General features: G+C 33.9%; 1 protein-coding gene across 1 annotated transcript in view; it reads right to left on the reverse strand.

The window, feature by feature from the left end:
• Positions 1–26,756, reverse strand: part of Atg5 (autophagy protein 5) — a 318,890-nt gene that overhangs the window by 196,579 nt on the left and 95,555 nt on the right. The window contains exon 3 of the mRNA XM_065506799.1: positions 22,237–22,339. Coding sequence (XP_065362871.1) covers positions 22,237–22,339 — 103 coding nt within the window. The remainder of the gene's footprint in view (positions 1–22,236; positions 22,340–26,756) is intronic.

The raw sequence follows: 26,756 nt of genomic DNA on the forward strand, positions 1-26,756 counted from the left end.
TATACAAGTAAATATGGATATATTTTAAGTAAAAATAAGCTTTTATTTTAATATTTCTCAAAATATGTTAATTTTGTTCATAAATTTCTTGTTCTAGTGGCCTGAGACACGTTAATGGCCTGGCGATTTTTTAATAACTTTAACATTTTTTGACCCATTTTTGTCTTTTATATCTTATTATAATGACAATTACGTACACATTTCGATTCTTTTAAATTAAATTGTAAAAGTCATTATTTAATGGCAAAATTTTTACAAAAACTGAAAAAATTCCATATTTTCCCCTTGTAAATGCACCTCAAAACTTCAGCGTCGTTGCGCCACCAGTTAACGTTATCCTATCATCCTAATATTTTACACAATGTGTTTCTACAATACATAGAACAATTCTAGAGGGGGGGACGGTCAAAATTCGCAATTTTATTTTTTTGGAGCACTCTAATATGCACCCTTATTCTACTTGGCGTCGTCGACATCGTCGTCAATATTGAGTCAAAAAATGGTATGTGTTTCTCCGAAATCGATAACAATTGGTAACTTTTGACAGAATTGTATACTTTTATAAGTCGGGTTAAAGTACAAAACGCTGCACAGTGGGGGATCTGAAAAAAAAGTGGAAATAAATCTGTAACTTCTAAACGAATAGCCCGATTTTAATAATGGCTATAGAGGAGGTGTCGATAAGTTTAAGTTTTGAATTTGGGCTTAAACAACCAAGGGGGGGCCAAGCCACAATGCCCCAAAGTGGGGCACCTCGAGTATATCAAAAATTAAAAATGATGCCAAATTTTTGTTTGCGATCCGATTTTTATATATATGGAATGTACTAGACGAGATCAACAAAAAACATTGCTTTAGCCATATATTATCTCTTATAGTTTACGAGTTATTCGCATTTGAAAAGTAAAATTTTATTTTTTTTGCCTACCTTGGTCTGCCATTTTGCTAATAACGGATCCAATTCTTTCCCGATTTTCTTGAAGTACCTTTTTTTGAATTAACAACAATTGTTAAAAAATATCTACTGAGTCAAAAGTTATGTGCATTCAAACTTAAAAAAAATAAAAAAGTAGTTTTTTCGCCATTTTTTTTTCGAAAAAAGTACCTACATTAATTTTAAATTATACAGAAAATGAGAAAAAAATAAATAATGTGTTTATATTTTTCTGAAAGATAACATTTCGGGAAATATTATAAAAGCAAAATAATATCAAAATTCGCATTATTGCGTGGTCCAGAGCCTTCCGAAGTAGACCTATTTTTTATGTAAATTTCAACTTTAGACAACATATTCTAAAATCGCATAGCTGCTTTCAAAAAATTAAGACCAGTTTTGTATGTCCCAATCTGTTCTTCAATATCATGCAAAGGGATTTCATAGCCCCGAGCTTGGTACCTTCAATAGATCCAAAAATCAAAAATCCCAATTTTGGGATTTTTGAAAAGTTTTTTGGGAATTGTGGAATTCTCAATAACAAATCTAAATCCAAATTTTCACTTTTGCATTCCGAAAAAAATGTCTATATAATTGTAAAATTTAATTAAAAAATATTCATAAACCAAAAAGTTATAGCAGTTTAAAAATTTAAATTTTCAACAAAAAATAAAAAAAAAAAATGTATCTTTTTTTTTGCAAAAACTCTTCTATGAAGTTTTTAATGTTCAATATATTTAAACATTTTTGAAAAGAAGATTAAATTTCCAAAATATTGATGTATAATATGTCTACCTTATTTTGTCCACGTGTCACAGTAATGAACGAATGATTAACATGTCTAGTGAAATTTCATCACCAAGTTATTTTCTTCCATAACAACTTCAATGTTAGGTACTTATATAATACATAAGTACAAACATTAAGCGATTGCAACTCTTTTTTAACAATGAATCCCAGGTATAATATGAAATACCTGGGATATCCCTAAAACATATTTCATACATAATACTATTTTTTTACTACAGATAATAGAACAGGTAAATTTCCAAATATAAACGTTCACCTATATAAACGTTGACTACAGGTAACCTATTATATGAAACTCATGAAGAATAATTAATATATAATCATACTCAATCCACATTACTTAAACATAAAACTGATCAATTTCAAGATAAAGTTAACCTCATATTGAAATTTATCGAAAGTACGCATAATAATAAAGTGGATAAAACGGAATTATGTAAAATCGAAAAGTTTGTTAAATCCTTTGACATAAAATGGAAAACCGTAAAATTTTCTGCTACGAAATTTGAATCCAAATATTGTGATTGGTTGGGTGAAAATATAGAATTTTATGTGTCCACGTCTGCCTTTGGTGCTCCCCGTAAGGAAAAAAATCCAAGAAAAAGCGGTTATCGGATTCACTATCAACTGAGGAAGTTTCGGATACATTTAAGGCTATGTTAAAGCAAGAAAAACAGCCTTTGGAAGCTGTTAAAATCGCTGATATTCTTTCGAATGCATCGCCTAGACGATTAAAACGAATTGTTAAGAGCATACCTACACCATCATCTAATACTGCTTTTACCGAAGAAGAGGCTATTGCGCTTATGTTGCAGCTGGGACTAAGCCGTGATAATTATATAACTTTAAGAAAGGCATTGTTGGGAAAAGGAGTTGAAGTGTTACCATCATATGGCTCAATTCAGGAAAAGAAAAAGAGTATTATACCATCACTTATTGAAGTTACTGATCGGAAAGCTAGAATTGGACTCTCCACTCTACTCGAAAATAAAGCATTAAGGATTGCTTGCGACTTTTCTACAGAACAGCTAAACAAAATAAATACTTATGATCTGCAACTAATCTGTAAGTGTGGATGTGATGGCTTATCATCACTTTCGGAATATAAGCAAACTACATCGAGTCAAACATCATCAGAGTATAAAAGTGTATTTATGTCATCATTGGTTCCATTAAGAATTCAGAAGTATGCTGCCAGTGATTCTCCATCAACTAGTTTTGAGGATATATGGATTAATTCAACTCCTGGATCGAAAGCCTTTTGTAGGCCAATATGTTTCGAATATACAAAAGAAACAAAGATTACGACACAAGATTTGATCAACTTAATTGAATCTGAAATTAAAGACTTGGTACCGGTTACAATCCAAATAGCTCAATATTCCTTCAACGTTTCTTTTAATATGAAACTAACGATGATCGATGGAAAAGTCAGCAACGCCATAACAGGAACATCATCTACTTGGAACTGTTCCATATGTGGTGAAAAAAAATCGGAATTTTCGAATATATCCAAGGAAAGAACAATTAACGAGGAAGTGCTCAAATTCGGAATATCTCCTCTACATGCCCGTATAAGATTTCTTGAACATTTTCTACATCTGGCATATGATTTAAAATATAGAAGCATACCAGAAAATATCAATAAATCAGTAAATAAAAATGAAGAACTGATGGAAATGAGAGCCACGGAGAAAAGAAGAATTCAAAAAGCAGATTGGATTAAACATTGATAAACCACTCGTAGGATATGGAAGCACAAATGATGGAAACACAGCTAGACGATTTTTCAAAGATTTTGAAACAACCTCAGATATAACGGGAACTAATATGGAATTACTGAAAAAAGTCACAAAGCACAAAGTGAATGCAACAAAATTTGGCGAGTATTCCACAGAAATTTCAAAACTTCTATTATCGTTGTACTCTTGGAAAGAAATGACACCAACAGTACATAAAGTATTATGTCATGGAAAAATCATAATTGAACATAATATTTTGCCCTTAGGAGAACTTACAGAAGAACCCCAAGAATCGAGAAATAGGGACTTCAAGTATGTTCAGCAGTTCAGCTCCATAAAGTGTTCTCGACAATCTCAAAATGAAGAAATTTTGAATAATCTAATTTTATCATCAGATCCAGTCTTATCATCTATGAGTAAACGTTGGATTTGCTACAGAAGTTTGACGTTTGAAAATAGTCATGACTTTAAAGATTTGCTTTATCTTTTAGATATGGATTGCTCTGTTTCTGATTATTTTACTAATTTAAGCTAATTATAAATTTAAAAATAAAAAATATTTTCCCAAAAAAACATTACTTGTTTCTTTAGTTTTTTGTTTATTTATCAAATATTTTACATGAAATGTATGTTATGAAATCTACCTGTTCTATTACCTGTAGTAAAAAAATAGTATTATGTATGAAATATGTTTTAGGGATATCCCAGGTATTTCATATTATACCTTGGATTCATTGTTAAAAAAGAGTTGCAATCGCTTAATGTTTGTACTTATGTATTATATAAGTACCTAACATTGAAGTTGTTATGGAAGAAAATAACTTGGTGATGAAATTTCACTAGACATGTTAATCATTCGTTGATTACTGTGACACGTGGACAAAATAAGGTAGACATATTATACATAAATATTTTGGAAATTGAATCTTCTTTTCAAAAATGTTTAAATATATTGAAAATTAAAAACTTCATAGAAGAGTTTTTTCAAAAAAAAAAGATACATTTTTTTTATTTTTTGTTGAAAATTTAAATTTTTAAACTGCTATAACTTTTTGGTTTATGAATATTTTTTAATTAAATTTTACAATTATATAGACATTTTTTGTCGGAATGCAAAAGTGAAAATTTGGATTTGAGAATCCCACAATTCCCAAAAAACTTTTCAAAAATCCCAAAATTGGGATTTTTTTGATTTTTGGATCTATTGAAGGTACCAAGCTCGGGGCTATGAAATCCCTTTGCATGATATTGAAGAACAGATTGGGACATACAAAACTGGTCTTAATTTTTTGAAAGCAGCTATGCGATTTTATAATATGTTGTCTAAATTTGAAATTTACATAAAAAATAGGTCTACTTCGGAAGGCTCTGGACCACGCAATAATGCGAATTTTGATATTATCAGAATTACAATATTTCCCGAAATGTTATCTTTCAGAAAAATATAAACACATTATTTATTTTTTTTCTCATTTTCTGTATAATTTAAAATTAATGTAGGTACTTTTTTCGAAAAAAAATGGCGAAAAAACGACTTTTTTATTTTTTTTAAATTTGAAGCACATAACTTTTGACTCAGTAGATATTTTTTAACAATTCTTTCTTAAGATTATTAATAAATTTGTTTTTAATTTAAAAAAAGATACTTCAAGAAAATCGGGAAAGAATTGGATCCGTTATTAGCAAAATGGCAGACCAAGGTAGGCAAAAAAATAAAATTTTACTTTTCAAATGCGAATAACTCGTAAACTATAAGAGATAATATATGGCTAAAGCAATGTTTTTTGTAGATCTCGTCTAGTACATTCCATATATATAAAAATCTTTCAAATCGGATCGCAAACAAAAATTTGGCATAATTTTTAATTTTTGATATACCCGAGGTGCCCCACTTTGGGGCATTGTGGCTCGGCCCCATCAGTCAAATCAAGGTTTTCCTATAACACAAACACTGCAAAATGCTTATTTACATTAAAAAATTTCGTAAAAGCTTTAGATAAGACAAAACCAGCATTTCAATATTTATGAAGCGTGTTCCCGAGTCTTTCTGAGGCTAAACTAAAAGAAGGGATATTTGTGGGTCTTCAAATAAGAAACATTTTGGTTGATACCAAATTTGAGTGTCTATTAACCGACGTTGAAAATGCAACATGGAATTCTTTTAAACTTGTTGTTCAAGAATTTTTGGGGAATAAGAAAAGTCAAAATTACAGAGATATTGTTGTGAATTTATTACATAATTTTGAACTGATAGGTGTAAATATATCCCTCAAAATTCACCTTTTACATTCTCATGTGGATTTTTTCCCGGAAAACCTCGGACACATGAGTGACGAACATGGAGAGCTTTTCCATCAAGATTTGAAGATTTTCGAGAGGAATTATCAAGGTTTTTGGGATCAGAATATGCTAGGAGACTACTGTTGGAGTGTCGTGAGGGAGACAAATGAAAATAATTATAAAAAGAGAACTAAAACACTTCACTTTTAATTTTTTTGTCCTAATTTAATGTACATTTTTATATGTTTCGCTTTTAAGAAATATCTCAAAAGTTTGACGTCCAAGATTTTTTTAAATATTTTTTCTGAAGTTAGAATACCTAATTACACAAATCCCCATATGTTTCAATTCACGAGCAAAAACCTTGTAAACTAGTGTAATTAGTATGCCAAAACCCCCAAAGGGTTTTTAAAAGTTAGCTCGTGTTTTAAAGTTATTCGCCTTTAAAGTTCAGCTTTTTTGAGTAAAAATTGTTCATATATATTTTATGAATAATCTATTGAAGTCATTATTTATATAAAGTAATTTTAGTTGAATGTCTAGTCCTAATATACTTAAAATTCATTAATTTTAACACTTTTTGCAGATTTATTTTTATAGTTTTTGGTACTTAGATACGCAATTACCAATTTTTGATCTCGTCTAGTACATTCCATATATATAAAAATCTTTCAAATCGGATCGCAAACAAAAATTTGGCATAATTTTTAATTTTTGATATACCCGAGGTGCCCCACTTTGGGGCATTGTGGCTCGGCCCCCCCTTGGTTGTTTAAGCCCAAATTCAAAACTTAAACTTATCGACACCTCCTCTATAGCCATGGGAAATTTTATTAAAATCGGGCTATTCGTTTAGAAGTTACAGATTTATTTCCACTTTTTTTTTCAGATCCCCCACTGTGCGCTGTCAAAAGTTACCAATTGTTATCGATATCGGCGTAACATCTACCATTTTTTGACTCAATATTGACGACGATGTCGACGACGCCAAGTAGAATAAGCCGGAACGATGCCATCAGGACCCGGAGATTTATATGGGTCAAAGCTACGCAGGGCCCATTTCAGTCTCTCCTCATTTATGAGAATTGTGACTTCAAAAGGCCTAGCAGAAGATTCCGCAATGTTACCCTCAGATAGAGGAACACTGCCAGGAAATGAGCGTTCATCAAAACCTCTAGGGTTTCCATTCTGCTAGTAGTCCAGCTGTCGCTCGATGTCTGAATGTAACTCGGGACAGCGGCCGAAGATGACATATTTATAGTACATAAAACGCTTTTTACCACTTTTATGGAACGATTTTTGAAATAATTTTTTATATTGTGCATATCTAGAGAAAAAACCTTTGAAACCATATATGTTTCATCAATAACATACTGGACAAATGTACCACAAAATTCCTGACTACTAAAAACTACAAATTTTAAAGCTATGTTTTCTTTATTGGATATTTTAAGTTTTCTACATATAAAAATGTATTGTTTAAACTTTTAAATTAATTCATTTCAATGAGAGAAAAAAACCGATTCGGTGTTCTTAAAAATACCAATTTTTGGTTAACCGACAAACCGGTTTTTTGAAAAGTCGGTTTTTTATAAACACTAACCGTTTGTTATACCTATACATAATAATTCCTGTCGTTCGCTGCGATGGTCGTCCATAAGGGGCGAATTTAACAACACCAAAAAAATACACAAATAACACTGTGCAACAAGAAAATATTTCCCGAATGAGAAATGAAAGTAGATAACACTAGTTTACAAATCAAACATTTTTTTTGCTCATGGAATGAAACTTATATTTTCGAGAAGAGCTAGGGACGCTAGTTAATTGACCATTTTTTGTTTCCCTTCTATACGTCCAAATTTTGAGATATATGGGTTTTTATTTTTCCCCTGACCTGAGTACTACTAATACTGTAGTGTACCGAATTGTGGTAATTAGGTATTTACATCGTTTTTGGGTACATAACACTCTGGTGAAGCTATTAGATACTTTCAGAGTTGTATTCTTTTGACAAATTCCAAAAAAAATGAACGGGACAAAAATAAATACTGTTTAAAAGTACATCTTTCCTATAGATCAACGTTAATAAATCGCTATTAAATACAAAACTCTAAAGTAAAAACTATTTTAAAATGTCTTCTAGAAAGTGTAAAATAAACCCAGACCATTTTTGTTTTATTTGCGGAAAAATTATTCAGTCAAATCAAGGTTTTCCTATAACACAAACACTGCAAAATGCTTATTTACATTAAAAAATTTCGTAAAAGCTTTAGATAAGACAAAACCAGCATTTCAATATTTATGCAGCGTGTTCCCGAGTCTTTCTGAGGCTAAACTAAAAGAAGGGATATTTGTGGGTCTTCAAATAAGAAACATTTTGGTTGATACCAAATTTGAGTGTCTATTAACCGACGTTGAAAATGCAACATGGAATTCTTTTAAACTTGTTGTTCAAGAATTTTTGGGGAATAAGAAAAGTCAAAATTACAGAGATATTGTTGTGAATTTATTACATAATTTTGAACTGATAGGTGTAAATATATCCCTCAAAATTCACTTTTTACATTCTCATGTGGATTTTTTCCCGGAAAACCTCGGACACATGAGTGACGAACATGGAGAGCTTTTCCATCAAGATTTGAAGATTTTCGAGAGGAATTATCAAGGTTTTTGGGATCAGAATATGCTAGGAGACTACTGTTGGAGTGTCGTGAGGGAGACAAATGAAAATAATTATAAAAAGAGAACTAAAACACTTCACTTTTAATTTGTTTGTCCTAATTTAATGTACATTTTTATATGTTTCGTTTTTAAGAAATATCTCAAAAGTTTGACGTCCAAGATTTTTTTAAATATTTTTTCTGAAGTTAGAATACCTAATTACACAAATCCCCATATGTTTCAATTCACGAGCAAAAACCTTGTAAACTAGTGTAATTAGTATGCCAAAACCCCCAAAGGGTTTTTAAAAGTTAGCTCGTGTTTTAAAGTTATTCGCCTTTAAAGTTCAGCTTTTTTGAGTAAAAATTGTTCGTATATATTTTATGAATAATCTATTGAAGTCATTATTTATATAAAGTAATTTTAGTTGAATGTCTAGTCCTAATATACTTAAAATTCATTAATTTTAACACTTTTTGCAGATTTATTTTTATAGTTTTTGGTACTTAGATACGCAATTACCAATTTTTGGAGAATTGCTGAATATTGCTGTAAAAGTATTGAGTAGTGGGTATCGTGTATCGAGTATTTGCCATATTGTTTGAGTACTCAATACTCAAAAGTAGTTACTCAATACTTTTAGACTTGTATTTTTACAATTTAATTTATTTAAATTTAACGGTTATGGTGCAAAAAATGCTACGCATGTGTGAATTCCGTAACTGGTATGAACAGAAGAAAAACGAGGAGTAAAATATATAAGTTTTTTAGGTGCTCAAATCCCAATACAACACTCGGAAAATGTTCCAGTTCCAAAACCTCCGAGCCCTGACGTTACGTCAGGGATTACCATACAAACTGCCTTAAATGAAGCTTGTTCTTTATTTGCGCCAAAACCCGCAAAGTCAAATGATCCCATTTTGATTACACAAGCCAAGCTAGACTGCATTATTGCAAAGCTTGGACTTTCACAACGTTTTTTTTTTTTTAACTTTTTTTATTTATTTATTGAATCTTCCTATATCATTAGGCCTAACAATAAGTGATTAAATCTTATAACTAAAATTAAAACTAATTGCTCTCTAAAGAAAGCATTGCTTGATGCATGGACCTCATCTTAGCGGGGTGGTAGATCTCCTCTACAAAGCCTTGATCTGGTTTGGCTCTGTCCGAGAAGCCGAGCAAGCGGATTTGGGTGGGATTGCAGTTTCAGTATATATTTATCGCGGACTTTCTTAAACTCATCCTTCACTAGTGGCACTTCCAAGTCCCTGTGGATGTTTTCATTTCTTATGTACCATGGTGCACCCGTGGTCCTAAGAATTTTCGACTGGGGTCTCTGTATAAGCTCAATACTGGACGTTCCCCACAATTGGATTCCATATGTCCAAATTGTTTTTAAAATGATTTTATACAGGGTGACTTTATAGTCCAGGCTTAACTTTGATTGATCACTTATTAACCAGTGAAGGCTAGATGCTTTTAACTTCATGTGAAGTCTCTTGGTTTCTATATGACGGCGCCAAGTAAGTCTTCTATCTATGTGAATACCAAGGTATGTAACATAATCGGACTGAGGTATATAAACATTGTTAAGTGTGACAAGTGGACAGCATCCCCTCCTCAGTGTGAACGTAACATGTTTGCTTTTTAACTCATTTACATGTATTCTCCATTTGTTTAACCATGTTTTCACACATCTTAAGTAGCCATCTAGTATACTAGATGCTATATATGGGTTTTCATGCGAGCTAATAATTGCGGTGTCATCAGCAAATGTAGAAATAGTCAATTCATCGCTCGTAGGCAAAACAGAGGTGTAAATCAAATAGAGGGTAGGTCCAAGAACACTTCCTTGTGGTACCCCTGCTCCAATCCTATATTCTCTTGTCACGTAATCATTGTACTTAACTGTAAATATACGGTCCGATAGATAAGATTCCAATAGTTTATGAGAAGATGGTGGCAGCAAACATTTTATTTTATATACCAGGCCTTTGTGCCATACTTTGTCGAAGGCTTGAGCGACATCCAAAAATATAGCTGAACAATATTTCTTTAATTCAAAGGATTTTCTTATCTCTCCGGTTATACGATTAACTTGTTCGATTGTTCCGTGGCGTTCCCGGAAACCAAATTGATGAACTGGGATTATATTTTTCTCATTTAAAAATGGTATGATTTTCTTTTGGAACACTTTTTTGAACAGTTTCGATAAGCAAGGAAGCAAGCTTATTGGTCTATATGAGGATGGTACAGTCAAGTCCTTACCTGGCTTTGGTATCATTATTATCTGAGAAGTTTTCCAATTTATCGGAAAAACTCCATGTTTAAAGATCGCATTAAATATTGTAGACAGCACAATTATTGCCACACTCGGTAGGTTTTTAATCATAGTAGGTGTAACAGAATCATTTCCAGGTGATTTTTTTAATATTATATTATCCTTGATTACTTCGTTAATGTCTTCTGGGCTTATATATAATATGTCATCATTAGATAATGTTGAAACAGGTGGCTCTTCAAGTTCAAAAACAGTTGTTGGCGAGTTTGGTTGAAAGACTGTACTTAAGTGATCGGAAAATATTTTAGCCTTTTCCTCCGTGCTGCGAGCCCAGGTACCGTCAGCTTTCCTTAAAGGGCTTCGCCCCTCTACCGGTGGCTTGATATTTTTCGTTGCCTTCCAAAGGGAAAAATTTGTGTGTTTGGTATTTGTTAAACTTTGAATGTAATTTCTATTTCTGCGATCCTCTTCTAATTGAAGGACTTTTTTCAGATTTTTATTAGCAGGTGATCTATTTTGTTGCCATTCTCTTCTGAGTTTTCTCTTTTCTAAAAGAAGTGGTTCAATATCTGAGTTGGAAATGTGCATATCAGTTTTAGGAAATATTTGACTCTTTGAATGATTTAGAGCCGATACAATCAATGACGTAAAGTCATTGACACTTTTATCTACATCTTCCTCACACTGAATACAAAGATCTGTGTGGATATGACAGCTTATCTATTTTTTATATTTAAGCCAATTTGTTTTAAAGTAATATGTTTCAGTATGAAATTTTGAAATGTTAGTCCTCCCGTAATAAGATACTATAATTGGGGAATGATCAGAAGATAAATCATATGACATTTCTGTAGATTTTGAATTTCGATTAATATTTTTTGTTATGGCAAAGTCTATGAGATCAGGAATTTTTTTAGGAACAGCAGGCCAGTATGTTGGTTGTCAAGGGCACACAATATCCAGGCCATTTTTGCGATCAACTAATGCTTTATAAAGTTGTCTACCTTTGGGATTCATTAGTCGAGAGCCCCAGTGTGTTTGGCATTATAGTCGCCACATGCCAGAAAGCGACCTCCTAGCGTGCTAAAGAATTCTTCAAACTTCTCCTTGGTCATTGAAAAGCGTGGTGGGCAATAGATCGCGCTTATATTTAAATATCCAGCAAAGCTTTCCAGATGAATGGATGTTGCCTGCATATAGTCTTTTGAGAATTCATCTAGGGTATAATGTTTTAAACGATTTCTAATTAAAATACCAGTGCCACCATGTGCCTTACCATCAGGGTGATTTGTACAGTAGAATGTATAACCCCAAATATAAAAGTTATAGCACGTCGATGTTTTTATTCTGCATGAAGTGGGATACCTCTGATTTGTGTTGGTTTCAACCGTTTGCATTCTAGAAACATAGTCTCAAATAACTCATTTTTTTGTTAAGAGGATTTGTATCATTTGGTTCTTCGCTCTTAAAAGCTCTTGTATTGTGTTTTGCATGGATGACATAAAGTTTGTCATATTTTGATTAAGAGAGGTAATATTCTGGGTAAGCGCGTGTATAAGTGCTTCCAACCCTCCCGTATTTTGGGGAACACCAGGTTGCGGTAGCCCGTTCTCAAAACATTGGCATAAGAACCTGCTACATTCTTAGGCTGATCAATTTGAGTGGATTGTGAATTTAATTGTGTTTAGGCTGCTTGCTTGTTCAATAGCGGAACTTCAGAATTGACTGGTGGATAGGTGTTTTCAAATTTGTAGGCTGGTACTTCAGATGTTTTCCCTCTTATTAGCTTTTGCCCCTCTCTTAATATGTTCAATAACTCCTTATAAACTGGGCACCCGCGGTAGTTGGCTGAGTTACCACATTTTCTTCTGAGACCATTCTTTAGGATATCACATTGTGATGAAGAATGAAGGTCTCCGCATGCCACACACACTGTTCGCAAGGTACAATAATTTTTAGTATGTCCAAACTCTTGACAATTGCCACATTGAACAGGACGATTTCTTTTAAGAGGCTCCTCAATGGTTATTCTACGATTTAACAGATATAGGGTTGAGTAAATTGGGTGAGTTTCATTTCCCCTCAATTTATTTTTTTTGTGGCTCCAACTCGACTCTAAACATTGGCTGAGGAATTTTATCTTTGTTAAATATATTAACTACCGCTCTTATTTCGTATTCCAACTCTTTCAGGGCCTCCTTGATATCATTAGTCTCAACACTGGACTCTATGCCTTTAATGACAACTGTCAACCCTTTACTACTTTTCAGTTGATAGGTATAAAAATTATTTTTATTATCATTTAGGCATTGAGAGATTTTTCTATAGAAATCCTCTGTGTATACGACTATTTTCGTCTCTTGCACACCGTCTTTTCTTATTGGAACAATATGGAAATTATTTTTTCCAATGAGTTCAACAAATGTTTTGACCAAATTATTCGAGCTGGGCTCACGCAGATATATTGGTGGTGGCTTTAATGATTTCTTTTGGTAAGCACCATCTTTTATACTCTTATTATTATCCTCGCTCAAGAGTGCGAAACGATTGCCTATCAAGGGATTATCAACTATCTTCTGTTTCTTGACAGACGTTCCATTATTTTGGGGACTTAAATTTCTTTTATTAATACTTACATATCTAAGCATACCTGGTAGTACTGGTGATTTCAATGTACTTATCTTTTTTTTGGTATAGCGCCCTTCAGTGTACCATCATTATTCATTGTGGTTTGTTTAGTGTTAAAAACATTCAAACTCTCACTATTCTTTGTTAGTGGATCACAAGCTTGTTTATTAACAGTTTTTGTCTGTGTTTTTAAAACTGGTATAGTTGTTGTATTTAAATTGTTCATACTTTCTTTTATGCTTTCTTCTAAACATAAATTGGTTGGTGATATTGTTTGTGTATTATTTGATTCCTGTAATTGTATCACGGGGGAACACGAGCGTGCTCTCTCAGCTTTTTGGTTTGGCGGTTAATAATTTTTGTTGTAGCTGGGGTCATTTATTTTTTGTTTTGATCACTCTCCCCGTTAAGAAATATGTAGGTATTTCTGCCGTTCATTCTGAGCCTCCTCTCAACATGAGAATTCATGTGCTCTTTTAAAACAAACAAAAGGAATTAACACTTTTTTTATTTTTTTTAAACCAGTTGTTTTTCTTTTTTTTTAACAAAATTGCTTTTGCAAATTTTTATATTTATCACTAGACACAAATATAATTTTAAAGCGTCCAATCGCTAATTTTTAAAATGTTTATTTGCACTAAAAAACAATAAATTTTTAATAAAATCGCGGAGCGAATAAAATGCACGTCTGTTTGTAGAGAAAACAAACACAACGTAAGTCCGAAGAACTGGCTAGATTTTTAAATTCAAATAATCTCTTGGCCCCTGGAACCAAAATATCAGCCTACAGATATAGCCAAGCAACACTGCAAGAATGTTTTTTTGCAAATAACGAGCAAACATCTGCTTACTGCAAGGATGTGGACAAACTAATGAGCCAAATGGACATTGGTTACAATGCGGCTGAGTGGAGACTTTTTATTGATAGCTCCAAAACCAGTTTAAAAGCAGTGTTGCTCCATCAAACAAACTCAAAACCATCGGTACCAATTGCCTATAGTGTAGAAACGAAAGAGACGTATGACTCATTAAAAACTATTCTTCAAGAAGTAGACTACAATAAACATCAATGGAAAATATGCTGTGACTAGAAGGTGGTAGCAATTCTTCGGGGATTGCAATCTGGATACATTACATGTGCTTTCTATGTGACTGGGACTCCAGATATAAGGGTGATCAATATGCAAATCATGAATGGAAGTGTAGGGAATTAAGCAAACATGCGAATGCCAACGTCATTGAAGATCCCATGGTACCTCAACACAAAGTTTTATTACCACCATTACATATAAAACTCGGTATAGTAAAAAGTTTTCTGAAAACTGTGGTTAAGAGGGATGAAGTTTACACTACTTTAGCAAAAATTTTCCCCCGACTCACTGAAAGTAAATTAAAAGAAGGTAAAACATTTAAAATAAGTATATTTTTCTTGATTAAAATATATATTTTTTTATAACTTTTCTTCCTTTAGGTGTTGTGAATGGTCAAAAATCAGGAATTTGGTAATATTTTAAATAAAAACGAATTGATTGCTTGGCAATCAATCAAAGAGGTTATTGGCGGGTTGTTGGGTAAAAATAGGTCTGACAGCTATCAGAGATCTGTTAACGCAATGATGAATGTTTTTTCTAAAATAGGCGTTAATATGTCGCTCAAAATTCATTACCTACATCATCATCTAGACTACTTCGGTCAGCAACTAACGACCGAATCAGATGAACAAGGTGAACAGTACCACCAAATTGCAATGCCATTTAAAATGAGGTAATTTTAAATATACATATATTTTTTTTCCAATACATTTTAACACAAATTTTGCAGATATCGAGGAAAAAAGTCTCCCGATGCTGTATTAGCGGAAATTTGTTGGTGGAGCAAGAATTTGCATTACGATGATGAAGGAGAAGAAAAGACAGGAAGTGAACTACAAAATTTGTCTACTTCAAATTCTGGTATTACAGAGCATCCACCAGAGCAGAAAAGACCTCGAACTATATAATGTAGTTCATTTTTATATAAACTATGTAAAAAAAAATACAAATTAAATTTTAAAAATTAAATATATATGAAAAATTTTTACTCAAAAAAGCTGAACTTTAAAGGCGAATAACTTTAAAATACGAGCTAACTTTTTTTAAACCCTTTGGGGGTTTTGGTCTACTGATGTTCTACTATCACTTCCCGTTGGTCTCATTCGTGAAAGATTTAATGACCCGAAATTTGATGCACAGTGTAATTTGCAGTAATGTGCTACACGGTGTGTATATGTGCTTTCGACACGGTGTGAGTTTATTTCGCAGTGCTTTTCCCTTATGAACTGACTTTACTTTAAAATATTATTTTATTTGGACCACTAGTTATTTATGTGTATAACACATTAAAAATAACGGTACCAACTTAACGAAACAAAAGCACTGCAGTGAGATCAATTGAAAAAGGAACAACAACTAATACATAATCTTCACTAACAAATAGGTAAATAAAACAAATAAACAAAACATTAAGGAGGCTCACAGGACGCCATATAAATTCAAATAAATATTTTTATGCAATGACAAATAATAAAGACAAAGAAATAAAAACAAATAACATAATTTCTCGATTATGAGCCATTCGGCGACATGGATCGGCAACGATTCACTACTTTAAATCAAGGACTGCTAGTTTGAAAACTGGGCGTTTAAGTATTCCACTACTTGTTTGGACATATACTCTTCGGATTACACCACCACTGCCAGGAAACACATTTACGACACGACCTCTCTTCCAATCTCGACGGGAAACAGCTGGATCACAAATTAGTACAAGATCTCCCGGGGTCACAGGCCCAAATATTCCACAATCCATCTTTTCCAAAAATGATCTCGTAGCTGTCGAGCAATTCGCCACTGCTTCTTCAGTACCACTGGCTTTGTAATCTCAATACCTTCTGGGTTTGAGCCGTATTTGAAGATCCCAACAAGAAATGATTAGGCGTCAATGGTTCTTCGTCTTCAGGACTGACAGGCAAGTGAGTCAATTCATCAAATCGCTGGGCTTCTTGGTTAACTCCAACTAAATTCTTTCCGTTATCACTCCGAATCTTCAACGGGATTTATAAAATTCCTTATAGCATAAATACACGAATCTGTAGAGATCCTTGGCCACTTCTAAATGTACTGCTCTGATTGTAAGACACGTAACAGGGCAACCCAACGTTTTTTATGACGTCTACCAACAGTCACATTTAATGCGCCAAAATAGTCAGTAAATGGCCGGACATATGGAGTTAGTCTATAACTTGGCAACGATCCCATAAAATGAGCTACTGGAACGGCACGACGAATCTTACAAATGTTGCAGTTTGATGTGGTCTTACCCAACAGATTTCATAGTCGTGGAATTCAGAACCTTTTCCTTATTTCGCCTATGGTAGCCTCAAAATTTTGATGTCTCATTTTATTATGCACATGTGCAACAAATAGTTGTGTAAAGCGGTGACAGGGCGACAAAATAATGGGGTGCCTGGCTTCCAATATAGGGCGAACATGCAGCTCCAAACGTTATCACAAGCATCTCATACACTTCCGGTGGACCACTATCATCATCTCGCCACAAGAACCTCTGCGAACACCTGTCTTCCTCAGCAAGAATAACTTGATGAAACATTTCCTTTATGTCCCCACAAACCTTTTTCATTTTTCTTTCCACTCCAAAATATCTATTAAGGGCCATGGAATAGCTATCCGGCAGGACTACGTCATCATTACACCATAGTAGTCTGGATTCAAATCTTTCGGCACCCTCTTCGTCGAATTTCTCAATATCTCTCGTACACGTAAATCATCTCTTGACTCAATCACTGGTAGAGCCTTAACACCAAATTTTTCAGTTTCAAAATAATTTGCCACCAAATTATTTAAATTATCCAACTGTGTTGTCAGCAAACAAGTTTGTGTTCCAGGGCGACCTCCTTTCACGTTTCCAAAAACAACCCATCCAAGAGGAGTATTGGCAGCATATGGACCAGTATCTTCCAAAGGGACTATTTCATCGGGCAATCCTAAATGGCAATGGTCTAAACCAATTAGTACCTTTGGAGCCACACATTCATATGAGCTTAAAGGCACACCATGATTCTTTACTAAATCCGCATTAAAACTCTGATTAGGCAACTTCAAATTCGAGACACCATACACATTTTTCAAAGCATATTTCCTCTTCTTATTAACACCGCTCACATGAAGATCCATCACCATAACTGGTTCTTGTGCCGATTTACCACCATACCAACTCAAATCCAATTGACTCGACCATGCAGTCCTAGTTGTCTCACTAAAGAGCTATCCATCATCGTGACCGAAGAACCTTCATATAGGAGTGCATAAGTTTCAATAGCACAATTTGGTCCATAAAGAACCACTGGGAGCACTCTGAACAACAAATCACTTTTTTCACTAGCACTGGAAACACAACTAAGCACTGGCTCGACTGTTGAAGCTCTCTCTGTTGGCGGCACATTTACGGATCGTTCACTTGGTTCATTAGGTTTAGTTTCATGCAATAATTTATTGTGATTTCTTTGGCACTTTTCCATGGGACACTGAGACACGAAAAACATAACTTCAATCTCTTCACTTCACTCCATCTATTATGCACACTCAATTCTAAAAATTTCTTACAATCAAAAATTTTATGTGGCCCAACACAATAAAAATATTTTAACTGACGTTCTGGGCCATCAGAATCATATAACACCACTCTTCGTTTTGGATCACTGCTAGATCTATTGCCACTTGAACTACTTATTTGTACACTTCTTACCAAATTTGCAACACGCTGGAGCCAGGTACTAAAATCCAAAATAGTCGGCAACTGAGGTAAAGTTGAAGCAAACTGGGCCCAATCCAAACGTTTGCTCATTGGAAGCTTCTGGACTAACTCCTTCATGAGTGTTGTATTCGACAAATGTTGATAACCATTGGCAGATTCCAAAAATGCTGCTAAATTTCTGATCTTAATGGAATATGGCACCAATTTATCGATCACGCTTTCTGCTATGGGCTGAACTTCCTTCATCTGTTGCAATTGGCATCGAATAAGCAACTCTGGGCGACCATATTACAGCTTTAATTGCTCTAACCCACTGCTCTAATAACTGTTGGCACATTATTTGGGTGGATGAGCAACGACTTCACGCACTCACTGGCTTCACCTTTCAAAGCCTTCTGCAATCTCAAACAATTTTAAAACTTATTGTATGAATATGCCGCTGTCGAATGTGTAATGTTAATATAATTAAACAAATCTTCTTCTTTATTTAATAAGTTATTTTTATTATATATTATTTATTAATGCCTTATACTTCTAAAATATTTCCTAAGCTAAACTTAAATTAAAAGTAAGTACCACACATCGTGTGTGTGGATGAGAGCTTGCAGGATGTCAATTTGCCGTTGCAGGTTCTCATTATTAGACGATATGATTTGTGGTGGCTGGGTTCTCACATTAGGACCGAGCACTAACGGCGGCAGACTAAAGGGCTCTTCACTTGTTGAACTGAAAATGTTTTGCGTTGATACAGCAGGTGTCGGTTCTCTACATTTTGTACCGATTTATCAGAAATAAAAAACACAATTTGTTCCAGCAGGACAAGTTACAATTTTACACCATTCCCACGACAGCCGGTTTTACGTACCAGCAACAACAACAATACAATTTTTGATCTCGGAGCTGCACCTTCCGACATTGCTGCTCCGCATCCTACTGGTCCGTGCCGGAGTTGAAGTAAATCCCGGACCATGGTTCTGCATGGTTTGCCAAAACCGACTGCACCACAATTAAGGTGCAACTCTTGTTTGGGCTGGTGTCACCTTAGGAATTACGTTGCTCCATGCTGCCATCTACGTCATCCTACGCCACACCTCCATCCTCCCCACCTCAATCACAACAACAGCAACAAGTACAACAACAGCAGCAGCAACAACCATTGCCGCTCACACCATCGATTGCAGTCCGTAGACCTGGGATGATATCTATATTGCAGTTCAACTGCAATGGCCTCCAAAAATATCTGAGATAACCCGATGTATGCGCCAACACAACATCGTGGTCGCACAGGCTACCATTTCGACATTAGGACCTTACTAGATGGTGATACTCGTTTGGTCCTAGGGGATTTAAACGCTCACCATCAGCTCTGGCTCTCAAGTCTTGGGGAAGACCAGAGAGGAGCGTCGCTGGCGGAAAAGATTGAAGAATCCACCTTCTGCTCACTAAATAATGATGCCCCCACACGGATTATGGGTAATTGCGCAAGTTCGCCAGACATCACCATAGCGAGTCCTGGTCTGATTAACTGAGAGTGATGACATCCGAAGTATCAAACCCTGACGACCCTAGGATCGCCCAGCTGAACCGCGATATCAGCAGGATGCTAAAACACCTAGGCGAGCGGGGAGTCGAATACCTGACAATGGTTTTTAACCTGTCAGTGAGGAGCTTAACTATACCCGATGTCTGGAAAATGGGTCGAGTGATCCCATTGCTATAACCTGGGAAAATCGCGAGTGAGGGACAATCGTACAGGCCGATTTCCCTCCTGTCACCTGTAGCGAAGACACTCGAAGCCCTTCTCTTCCCACAGCTGACTCATCAACTACCATCTGCTCGTCACCAGAATGGATTCCGTAAAATGCACAGTACCACCACAGCATTATCCGAAATAGTCACTCAGATCTCACAGGGCTTAAACCAGTAGAGGCCTTATGAAAGCCTTCGACACTGTCAGTCACGCTACACTCTTCTAGAACATCCTGCAGTCAACAATGCCCAACAACACGAAGAGATGGATAGTGAACTATCTGAGTGGCAGGCAGTCGTTCGTGGAGTTTAGAGACAAATGCTCAAAACCCCGTAGAGTTAAACAAGGAGTCCCTCAGGGCGGGGTCCTGTCGCCACTCCTGTTTAACTTCTACCTCTCTAAACTCCCAGTGCCCCCACAGGGCGTAGAGATAATCTCGTATGCAGACGACTGCACTATATTGGCAACAGGTCACAACGTTGATGAGCTTTGCGGTATGGTAAATGGTTATCTCAATGAAATCCACAATTTCTTCACTGCGCGTAACCTGCAGTTATCACCAACGAAGTCATCGGCAACACTCTTCACCACCTGGACGAAGGAGGTAAAACTGGACTTAGGCATCATGTTCGGAGTACAAATTCCGACAGTGAACCACCCGAAAATCTTGGGTGTCACTTTTGATAGCCTTTTTACCTCCTCAGCACACGCCACTGCAATCACGCGTAAACTGCGAAATAGGAACAAGGTCCTCAAAGCACTAGCCAGTATTTGGGGCATGGACAAAGAAACCTTGCTTGCTACCTACAAGACGATTGGTCGGTCAGTGGTCAACTATGCTGCTCCAGTGTGGTTGCCTTCGTTGAGTGATACCCAGTGGAGAAATAATCAAAGCTGTCAAAATACAGCCTTAAGGACCGTCACAGGCTGCCTTTAAATAACCGCCGAACACCACCTTCACGAGGAAACCAAGGTTCTACCGGTCAAGGAACACAACGTCATGTTGACGCAACAGTTCCTTCTGGGATGTCATCGGAGGAGTCATCCAAACTTCAACATCACAAAGTTGGAGTCTCCCCCGAGGCATGTCAGACAGGACCTTCGGAAATACGAGGAGAACATACAGAGGTATGTGCAGCATCCATTTGATCGCTGAGACCGTACCGTCCTTAACTTATGCCCAGCATGTGGTCAGGGTCCTCATGACACCCTCCACATATTTAACTGTTCAGCCAACCCTACTTCACTCAGTCCAATGGATTTATGGACTCATCCTGTTGAAGTAGCTCAATTTCTTGGACTTGAACAACCTGCAGAACCACCAGAACATCCAGATTGATTAATGTAAAATTGTTCATGCTGCTACAACAACAACAATTTTTCACAAATTCAGCTTAATATAAGTGTTACTCGTTCCGGCGTGTAAGGAACCACAAGAATTTCATACTTTTAATTTAAACACTTGTACCGGCAGGCATGGAACGACTTCACAATTATTTCTATTTGTTCCAGCAGCTTGGAACCACAAATTCACATAAAGTACAAGTAAAATATTCCGGCAGGCAAGGAACCACAAAATCCAATAAAATTTGTTCCGACGGGCAAGGAACCACAAGTTCGCTCAAAGGATGCGAAATAAAATTTGTCGCAGGCTGCGATGGTCGTCCATAAGGGCGAATTTAACATCACCAAAAAATTTGCAGTAATGTGCGACACGGTGTGTATATGTGCGTTCGACACGGTGTGCGTTTATTTCGCAGTGCTTTTCCCTTATGAACTGACTTTACTTTAAATTATTATTTTATTTGGACCACTAGTTATTTATGTGTATAACACATTAAAAATAACGGTACCAACTTAACGAAACAAAAGCACTGCAGTGAGATCAATTGAAAAAGGAACAACAACTAATATAATCTTCACTAACAAATAGGTAAATAAGTTCAAATAAATATTTTAAATGAAATACAAAATTATACAATGACAAATAATAAAGACAAATAAATAAAAACAAATAACATAATTTCTCGATTAGGAGCCATTCGGCGACAATTCCACTGATAGGAAACTAGAGGCCGTAAAGAATTATACATAGAGACGAGACACTCCGATTTGTCAAAAAAAAATACAAGAAATCATATGTATAATACACCAACAAAATACATTGACTAGCATGTATTTTGTTGTTGCAAGAGTTAGGTTTTTGACAACAGACTTAGGACAATTACGTCTCGTCTCTATGTTACCCTATATTAGAGGCTCAGAACGCTTGTTGCGTTAAATTTTTTAAACAAGTAGGCACTATTGTAGTATAAATAAGATTAATATTTACTTTGAATCAAATTTGACCAAATCATCTTCCGGAAACTTCGAGAAGTGTATTGTTAAACACCATGGCTGGCTCTCGTCATCAGTTTGCAAATCATGCAGAATCCCTAAAAAAAATAAGTTATTATCAGTTATATTTATTAATGTAACTGTCCCAAAATACAAAAAAAAATAGCAGGTCTTTCATAATACAATGTACTTTCATAATACAATTTAACAATTTATTGTTAAAATTCCAACTCGTTCTGCTGCAGATATGCAGGTAAAACCATTGAATTTGACATTTTCTACAGAGTAAAAACTGCTGAATATATTTCAAATCTTACTTTACTATACGATTCCATAGGCAAATGTAGAATGCATTAGCATTGTTAGAATATACCAAAAATTAATTAGCGATAAATGAGGATAAATAATTTAGTTTGGGGGTATGGGGAACAGTTGGGGCTATATTGTATGTTTTGGGGATTTTTGGAATATTTTTGGGGATTTTTATTTTTTCGTTTTCGTATTTACTGAATTGTTCTATTTAATTTATGTAAGAGTTTATTTTAAAATCAATAGAAAACATTGAACTACAAATTTAAGTCGGGATAGTCGTCAAATTTTATTATGTGTAATCAATAGACGTGAATGATTGTTTTAGAAGAAGAAGAAATAGTTTAAATGTATTGTTAAAAACGGTAAAAAAAAATTACAACTGCAAAAAAGCATAATTCCACCTGGGAAAGTGAAGATTGGGCTCAAGGTATTTCTTATGGAATAAAATCTGAAATTTATATGTATATAAGGAAGGGTATTCATTTCAAAATAAAATGGAAAGTTACACTCTGACCTTTTTTCACTTGGTTATAGTTTGTTAAAAATACAACTTTTTGTAGATTATTTTCTGGTGTAAAAGTATAGAAAAATCAGAGTGTAATTTTCCATTTTTTTTAAATAAATAACCTTTATATATTATACATTTTATTTTTTAAATTATTATACATACATACTACATAAATAAAAAGAATTGTAAAACAAATAAAGTAAATATAAATCTGTATGAATTAAAATTAAACTATTATTTTAACTGGGGATTTTTGGGGATATCACAAACTTTTTTTTGGGAATTTCAAGGATGAAAAATTTGAATTTGGGGATAAATCGAATAAAATCTGAGAACCCTGCTTACATAAGTAAACAGCAATACAGATTTGATGCACCATGGCTACCTAAGTACAAAAATGGTAACATTTTTCAATTCTATGGAGATTTGGATTTTTTTTTAAGTTTTAAGTAAAATTATAAATTTTGTTAGACATTTCTCCACAGAATTAATCAAAAACATAATTAACTCAAAAAAGGTTAGTCCGATATTATTAAAATAAACTTAGAACAATTTAAATTTACATAACCTATATACATATTGCGTTTTAATCGCCTCCATAGTTTCGGTGTTATAATAACAAATTGAAGCAAAAAATATATAGCTAATTTTTTTGTTTTAATAAAACCATGAAAAATCGAAGACGGCAAACATTTTTCAGATTTATTGCTTTATCACAAAGGCAGTTAAGAAAATGGGGCAAATCTCTTCCAAGTAATCCACTCTATATCAAACGCTATTGAATATAAAGAAAAAATAAAAAAAAAATAGTACTGCAAACAGAAAACTGCACGTCAGGATCGTAAGAATAATCAAATTAATCCATTTAGTCTGCCAAGAAAATAAAAACAGAATTAAATTAAGAAGTTATTACCAGTGTTTAAAAAACTAGACTACAAGTAGCAGTAGCAAAGAAAAAACACAAGTAGTCTAGTTAAAAAATTAATAAAAACTCGGAGTCAGTAATTACTACTACTGCTACCTTCAGATTTTGGTAGCAGTAGTTGTAGTAGTACTAATAAAAGAAAAATTTAAAAGTAGCAGAGTAATTTATTTTCTATTGCTACCTTAAAAAAGAAAAAGTTTTGATGTAGCAGTCATTAGTTTTTTATTAATTCTTCTACTTTTAAAATTTAGTAGTAATAGAAGTAGCAGTTGAGGTAGTAGAAGAAGTAGCAGCTAAGTAGAAGTTGAGGTAGCAATAAAATAAGTCAAAAATAAAAATCTTCAGCCAAAAAAGTATATTATGTGTTGTTGTTGTGAATGTATATTTGTGTAAGTTGGTGTTGTAAACAAAAGTTCGGCTTTTTTGTTATATCTGAGACGAATAATTCTTTCAAACACTCTCAAAACTAATACAACACACAGTGTTTAATTCTGTAAATTTTGGTGTTATGACTGAAGATTTTCTTTTTTGACTAATTTTATTGCTACCTTAACTGCTGCATCAACTGCTACCTTAAAAATTAAAACTCGATATAGAGCAGTAGCAATGATTTGTATTTTTATGCTACTACTCCATTTACAATTCATTTTTTATTACTACTGCTCTGTTAAGAGTTTTATATTTTGAAGGTATCAGTAGTTTTAAAAAATAAAGAAAACGAAAAAAGACAGATGCTACCGCTACCGCTACATACACTTTTTTGAAGCAGTAGTTGTAGCAACAGTTAAACAACAGTTATCGTAGCTTTTTAAACACTGGTTATTACTGTAAGGAGAAGGTTTCTAGATGCAAACATCGCAGAACGAAGTTCAAGGAAAAAACACTATTACAAAAATACATAGTGGTACTCATTTGGAGTACGCTAGATGCCGACAGGTTTGCAAGCAAATGGCGCAATATTTTGTGAATTGACGTATCTAAACTTGTTTTATTTGGAAGTTCAGACTGTAGGCAATATACTCGACGTCCAGTCTTCTATATGTGAAAACAGTTAAAATATCTAAAACAAATTGTGGCACTGCTATTATCTTGTTCGCAACTGTATACATGAAATTTTTTACATAGCATGGGGAATTGTTTTCAAAATTCAATCAATCGAAAGAAGAACATTAACTACTCAATTTTATGTTTGAAAACTAAAATGTTGTTAAAATGGGCGAATTCACTTAATTGTGAATATATTCGAAAATAATCAATCGATATCTTATTTTGTACCTATAACATGTGACTTTGCGATAAAGTAATAAATCTGAACAATTTGCTATTTTCAAGTAAAAAATATATTTTTTTGCTTTAATTTATTATAACTCCGAAACTACTGAGCCGATTGAAACGCAATAATAACATCGGATGAACCCTTTTGGAGAAACGTCTAAAACAATTTGCAATTTTACTTAAAAATTTGTTTAAAAAAACCTCTCTATAGAATTTAAAATTTGGAACATATTTGTACTGCTGGAACTACAATACATCAAAATTGTGTAGTGATTTAAAAAAAAACATTATTGAAAGTTATTTAAGTATAAATCTGTGAACTTTTGACAAAACAACTTAAGTGGAATTTTAAAATTTTTTAGGAGAGCACAAAAACTGTTGAATTTATCGATCAATATTTTATTATTTCTCCTTGAAGAACTTTACTATTTATCTCAAAGAATTATAAAAAGCTTAAATAATAAAATAATTATCGATAAATTCAACAGCTTTTGCGAATTAAGTTGTTTTGTCAAAAACAAATCAACAACAACCCCAAAAAAGTCGATTTGTTTTTTATGATATCTCAGAAACTAATATTCGTAAGAAGAAGCAGATTAGTGTAAACGGAGCGTTTTGAAAAAGATATTTTCATATCTCGACTTAAGATGTTTTGTCCAAACTCTACAGAAATGAATTGTTAACGAGTTAAAATTATGAACAGAAGTGAAGAAAATTTCATTGAGTCATACCACATACTTTTTATTTTGAATTGAATTTTTTTTTAATGAATTAATTATTTTAAATCATTGCTAATTACCCTTGCATTTTGACAATTAACTATCTTTGAATTACCTACTCTAATTGTCAGAATGCTTGGGTAATTTTACTTAAGTGTTATATTGTCAAATAGAATAAGAAACAATTTTTAAAAAATAAATTACTCTTGTACTAATATTGAAAGCCACCGGTTTTGTATTTTTTATTTTTTGCGAAATAATAAATTTTTTTTAATTCAGTTCCGAAAAACATTTTCAAAAGTTTGGTAAACCTTGAAAATTTTAATTAAGTGCAAACGGTCCTTAAAAAATATTAAGGAAAAACATTTTGGCGCCCGAGCAGGGACTGTTTTTTAAAATAAATTCGCGATTTACCGAGACCGTACTTTTTACAAGTTTCCGTGAGTTCGTTAATAAAACAACCCCGTTAACAAATATATTAAAAAACACATAATAAACATTTAAAAAACTAAATAAACAAACCAACCCACAACACATAAACATCAACCAAGGAATCCATCCATCAAGAAGGAAGACCATACCAGATGCCTAATTGCAACTGCATTTTGTGCCAAAAGGAAAGTGCCGAACGTCAACAAAACCCTAACCAGGTATTTATGAACAAATAATTGTGTGAGACTTTGCATTTTATTTATCTTTGAAATTAAAAAAATAATTAATCTGATTGCCAAAGTTATTTCCACACCTAAAATTATTTGCTCTTCTAATAATTTTCT

The sequence above is a fragment of the Calliphora vicina genome, chromosome 4 (genome assembly GCF_958450345.1).
Source record: "Calliphora vicina chromosome 4, idCalVici1.1, whole genome shotgun sequence".
In the NCBI taxonomy this organism is placed as follows: Eukaryota; Metazoa; Arthropoda; class Insecta; order Diptera; family Calliphoridae; genus Calliphora; species Calliphora vicina.